At 41.0% G+C, this 6,000-nt stretch overlaps 1 protein-coding gene across 1 annotated transcript; it reads right to left on the bottom strand.

Moving 5' to 3' along the window:
- Positions 1 to 1,931: 1,931 nt before the first annotated feature.
- LOC144959261 (uncharacterized) lies at positions 1,932 to 3,951 on the bottom strand. The gene is made up of 2 exons (XM_078891805.1): positions 3,892 to 3,951; positions 1,932 to 2,261 (listed from the first exon to the last, which is right to left on the bottom strand). The coding sequence occupies exons 1-2, from the start codon at positions 3,949 to 3,951 to the stop codon at positions 1,932 to 1,934; spliced, it is 390 nt and encodes a 129-aa protein (XP_078747931.1).
- Positions 3,952 to 6,000: the final 2,049 nt, after the last annotated feature.

Genomic DNA, 6,000 nt, shown 5'->3' with positions numbered 1-6,000 from the left:
GCCCTTCTTTATTAGAGTAGTTGATTAGACTTGCTAATTCTGATACACAAAAATCTATTATTATAGAATTTTGCGTGATAGAAATCCCTCAAAACTGGCAAAATTGAATAAGATTGACGATTAAACAATTTGGATAGTTCGTGAATCGAAAGTTTAGTGAAATGAAAACAACCGGCTTGAAGCTAAAAATAGTCACCAATGGGAATCAAAGGATGACGTCAAATAACCTTTGGTCGGCTTGTCATGGATGTTTACACAAAAGGAATGAATGGATTTTATGGTCACCCTTTTCAAAATTTTTCATCTTAAAACCCTTTTATCTCAACTAATACTGATCTCTCAGAGTGGTGCTATAGCATAAATTATAGGATTTTTCATATTCTACAACGTATGTAATTTTCATGAAATTTGCACAAATTGTTTATTCTCATTTTTTATTGAGCTTTTATATAGGGCAATATCCACTAAACATGCTCAAAGCGCTTTACAAGGGGTCCCTGGTCAGCAGCAACATTTAACATGTAGGACGGGACATAACGGCTGTTCGGCGATATTACAATTTTTCGGACAAAGACAACGCTGTTACCGGCCATGTACTGATTTTACACCTGAGTACGGTGAGATAATGTGAGTAAAGAGCATTTTCCAAGGACTCGACTATGCTCCGAGAGCGAGGCTCGAACCCAGGACCTTTCGATCCGAAAGCGAGTGTCATACCACTAGACCACATAGCCGCATATATTCAAGTGTGTTTTGGACCCACCTAATTCCCCCTACTACTTTTGATTTTATTTATTTTTTTTTTTTGTAATGAACATATAATGATTTGTAAACTCTTGAGTTAATTCCTTTTAGTGGGATCGTGTGCTTGTGTCTGGATGAGATTTTAGGTATTCTCAAACTAAGACAATGAATGAGAGTGCACTGCGGCTTACGCCTTTGCTATTTCAGTTTCAACAGACCTGAGAGGCAAATTTTCCCAAGGAAATTTTATTTATTCATTAATTGATTTATAAATCTATGATCTATTTATTATTCATCTGTTATTCATTTCTATATCTATTTATTTATTTATCTATATTTATTGGGCTAAGGAAAGCAACCCAAAAGTCGACCCCCCCCCCACCCCCAATAGATTTGAGTTTATATTACTTTTTTCAATATGCAATCATCCCTCCTGATCATAATGGTCTTTAATTTTGTCAATATCTTCACTTGTTTTTCAGATAATATGATTAACTAAAAGTTAATTAAAAGGCTACCAAAAAAAAAACAACACAAAAAACACCATATTTTGAGAAAATCCGCTATAAAGTTTTAAAAAAATATAATTATTGTAATCAACATAAACAGAACATAATCACCAACACGACATCATTTCAAAAGAAGTAGTCATTCGCACAAAAGCTAATTAATGGCGTAGTGCAGTTGTTCTCAAACTTAGTTGGGTCATTGACTTTCTAGGAGTGGGTGACCTAGTCCTCACCCCCCCCCCCCCCCCCCCCCCCCCCCCCCTTTCCAATTCCGGATTTTCACCATCAACACCAAATGACTAAGGCAGAGAAAGATAGTTTTGTGCCAGATTACTAAGCAAATATATATATATATATATATATATATATATATATATATATATATATATATATATATATATATATATATATATATATATACTGTCTCACACACTCACACATTAAAGGCACTAAAAAAAGAATGCACCATTGCTACAACTTGGTGACCATCCCATTTAATGTGATGAATTTGGTGTGTAACCCATGAGCTTGTCAATGTTTGCAACAAATTGCTGCTCTCAACCAGAAATCTTGATCCTACTTTTCCCGCTTGGACAGGGCATTTAACTAGAAACCATTTTGCAGTTCAAACAGTTCATCTTGGGTGGTGGATCCAGGCAAATCGTCAATATCAAACTCCTATGGACTCAGGATCCATGCTGGCACATCGAGATCAAGGAGGTCCTGGAAGAGATTTCTCATATCAACTTTAATTTTTTTCAATGTGATCTGTAAAGATCCGAATGTTGTCACCAGATATAGGCTCTGAAATGTCCTTGAGGTTTGTATATTTAGTGAAGTCTCTTCGGTTGAGGGAGCCCTGTAAATAAGAAGATTTGCTATGAAGCTGGATATAGCAGACTTCTCTTGGATCATGTTGACGTCATTACCTTGTAACGATAGGTTCAATTCGTTGAATTTTCCGTAGACATCAGACAGGTAGGTTACTTTGTCTCTGATTTCGTTGATCTGGTCAGAGATTGGAGAATTGATTGACTCTAAAAACCTCCCAGAACGGAGTTGAATAGTGTAATTAATCGAGCACGACAGTTCCCTTTAGAAAGCCATCGAATCTCTGTGTGGAGCAGTAACCTATGAACTCCTCATCATTCTCCACGCAAAGCTGTTCGAAAAGGCTCGTAATGAGTATGTGCGCTTTTATAATCTGTTAACTCACTCAACCCTAACACCGACTATATCCGTAGTTTTCCCGGAGTTACTTTAACCTCATTGCCTATATATGACATTTTTCTAAGACAAATTTTAGGCGTAGTATCAAAGCTACTGGTTTTTTAGTTTTAGTTTTAGCATGTTAATGGTAGTTCAATAAAACTATATATCTATGTACAAGCTCATTTTTAATACTTTTTTTTTATCAATCTTGAAAAGTAGCAAAAATCTCTAGGATTGAGTGAGTTAACTGTCGAGATGGCGATGTACAGCGATTCATGCAATTGCTGGGTAAGATTTTTATCCACAAGGTATTCTGTGTGAATTTTTGTGCGGCTATGTGGTCTACTGGTATGACGCTCGCCTTCGGATCGGAAGGTCCTGGGTTCGAGCCTTGCGCTCGGCGCATAGTTGAGTCCTTGGAAAAGGCTCTTTACTCACATTATCTCACCGTACTCAGGTGTGTAAAATGAGTACCTGGCCGTTAACAGCGTTGTCTTTGTCCGAAAAATTGTGATATCGCACAACAGGCGTCATGTCCCGTCCTACATGTTAAATGTTGCTGTTGACCAGGGACCCCTTGTAAAGCGCTTTGAGCACATTTAGTGGATATTGCTCTATATAAAAGATAATTTTTAAAAAATGTTAAATTAAATATGTTTAATTAAGCAACTGCATCGTCATGTTATTTTACAAAAGTCAAGTAACATTGTGAAACCATCATCCAGGGACGTCTAAAAATTAAATTGTCAACATTTTCCTCAAGACGGGAAAGTAATCTCGATTAAAATAATAATTTAATCAAAAGAAATAAATAACTGAATCAGCTCTGATTTAATCTTCATTCAACTTGACTACTAATTACTTATTTACTTCCATCAAATCAGTGGAAAAGAAAAAGCGATTCGAAATGTTAATGATAATTTGGCATTTAAATCCATATCATTTGTTCATCTGGCCAAAATTATAAATAGAGTTGTTTTAAGGGTACAGTTAAAAAAGACGTTTTTTGTTGTTGTTTTTTTTTTTTATTTATTTATTTTTTTTTTTTTTTTTTTTTTGTTTTTTGTTTTTGTTTTTTCCTTTTTCTTTGTTTTATATTTTGAGCGACTTTAAAATGTTCTCTTGGTATGACACTCGCTGTCGGATCGGAAGGTCCTGTGTTCGAGCCTCGCTCGGCGCATAGTTGAGTGAGTCATTGGAAAAGGCTCTTTGCTCACTTTTCCAAGGACTCAACTATGCGCCGCTGCTGAGAACAGAACCCTGGACCATCCAGGTGACAAGTGCCACATCACAAGTCCACATAACCGCACCATTACTCATTCTAAATGGTTGAGTCGGTTTATATTTTGAAAGACGATGTAGATCTCAAACAAGAAGGTGTCTGGCTTGCTAACAATATCAAGAGACCTCAAGAATGACCAATCACCGGATGAATAACTACTGTCGTAGAACTGGCCCCGATAATTTTGCTCCGTGGGTAAAGCATTTTTATACGGTGTGTCTTTTTTACGAAACCCGCCGAAACCCGCCGAAACCCGCCGAAACCCGGCGAATCCCGACAAAGTTATGGGAAGTAGTGGGGAGTGAACCTAGAACTCAGGGAAGTGTACACCATTGGGGAGTGAACCTGGGACTGGGTTTCGGCGGGTTTCGTAAAAAAGAACTAGTGCTTTTTTAAGAAACCCGCCGGTGAGGTTCATTCTCCTCTGGTACCCAACTCCTATAGTTCGGCTCGTATACCCACAGTTATCCATCTCCCACAGTCCCAGGTTAACTCCCAATTGGTGTGCACTTCCCTGAGTCCCAGGTTCACTCCCCACTGGCGGCAATCTCCTATAGTGTCAGGTTCATTCTTCTCTGGTACCTAACTCCCATATCCGGCTTCAACTCCCAATGGTATCCATCTCCCTTTAGTCCCAGGTTTATTTCCCACTAATATCCTGTTTACATAGTCCCAGGTTCACTCCCCACTGGCGCCCACCTTCTATAGTGTCAGGTTCATTCTCCTCTGGTAGCCAACTCCTATAGTTTGGCTCAGATACCCACAGTTATCCATCTCCCACAGTCACAGGTTAACTCCCAATTGGTGTGCACTTCCCTGAGTCCCAGGTTCACTCCCCACTGGCGGCCATTTCCTATAGTGTCAGGTTCATTCTCCTCTGGTAACAAACTTTCATATCCAGCTTCAACTTTCAATGGTATCCATCTCCCTTTAGTCCCAGGTTTCTTTCCCACTGATATCCTGTTTACATAGTCCCAGGTTCACTCCCCACTGGCACCCACCCCCTGTAATGTCAGGTTCATTCTCCTCTGGTACCAAACTCTCATATCCGGCTTCAACTTTCAATGGTATCTATCTCCCTTTAGTCCCAGGTTTATGTCCCACTGATATCCTTTTTACATAGTCCCAGGTTCACTCCCCGCTTGCGCCCACCTCCTATAGTGTCAGGTTTCTTTCTCCTCTGGTACCCAACTCCCAAATCCGGCTTCAACTCCCAATGGTATCCATCTCCCTTTAGTCCCAGGTTTATTTCCCACTAATATCCTGTTTACATAGTCCCAGGTTCACTCCCCACTGGTGTGCAATTCCCTGAGTCCCAGGTTCACTCCCCACTGGCGCCCACCTTCTATAGTGTCAGGTTCATTCTCCTCTGGTACCCAACTCCTATAGTTCGGCTCGGATACCCACAGTTATCCATCTCCCACAGTCCCAGGTTAACTCCCAATTGGTGTGCACTTCCCTGAGTCCCAGGTTCACTCCATACTGGCGCTCATCTCCTATAGTGTCAGGTTCATTCTCCTCTGGTACTCAACTCCCATATCCGGCTTCAACTATCAATGGTATCCATCTCCCTTTAGTCCCAGGTTTATTTCCCACTGATAACCTTTTTACACAGTCCCAGGTTAACTCCCCACCGGTGTGCAACTCCCTGAGTCCCAGGTTCACTCCCCACTGGCGCCCACCTTCTATAGTGTCAGGTTCATTCTCCTCTGGTACCCAACTCCTATAGTTCGGCTCGGATACCCACAGTTATCCATCTCCCACAGTCCCAGGTTAACTCCAAATTAGTGTGCACTTCCCTGAGTCTCAGGTTCACTCCACACTGGCGCCCATCTCCTATAGTGTCAGGTTCATTCTCCTCTGGTACTCAACTCCCATATCCGGCTTCAACTTTCAATGGTATCCATCTCCCTTTAGTCCCAGGTTTATTTCCCACTGATATCCTTTTTACACAGTCCCAGGTTCACTCCCCACTGGTGTACACCGCCCTGATTCCCAGGATCAACCCCCACTGTTGCTAAACTCCCATAACTTTGCCGGATATTGTCGGGTTTCGGCGGGTTTCGGCGGGTTTCGGCGAGTTTCGTAATAAAGCACTAATTCTTTTTTACGAAACCCGCCGAAACCGGCCGATAACCTTAGTCTCAGGTTCACTCCCGACTGGTGTACACTTCCCTGAGTATCGGGTTCACTCCCCACAGTTGTCTACTTCCCATAACTTTGCTGAATATTGTCGGGTTTCGCCGGGTTTCG

Source organism: Berghia stephanieae, chromosome 13, assembly GCF_034508935.2.
Source record: "Berghia stephanieae isolate SIO BIC M18660-M18661 chromosome 13, UCSD_Bste_1.3, whole genome shotgun sequence".
Taxonomy (NCBI): Eukaryota; Metazoa; Mollusca; class Gastropoda; order Nudibranchia; family Aeolidiidae; genus Berghia; species Berghia stephanieae.
Note: the sequence above shows the minus strand (reverse complement) of the source record. Positions and strands in the feature narration are given on the sequence as shown.

Excerpts from the sequence above, each read along its gene's own strand:
- LOC144959261 (XM_078891805.1), bottom strand. The coding sequence starts at position 3,951 with ATGCTTTACCCACGGAGCAAAATTATCGGGGCCAGTTCTACGACAGTA. Across the intron at positions 2,262-3,891 it reads CGACAGTAGTTATTCATCCG|ATCAACGAAATCAGAGACAA; the intron begins GTGATTGGTCAT and ends ATCTCTGACCAG.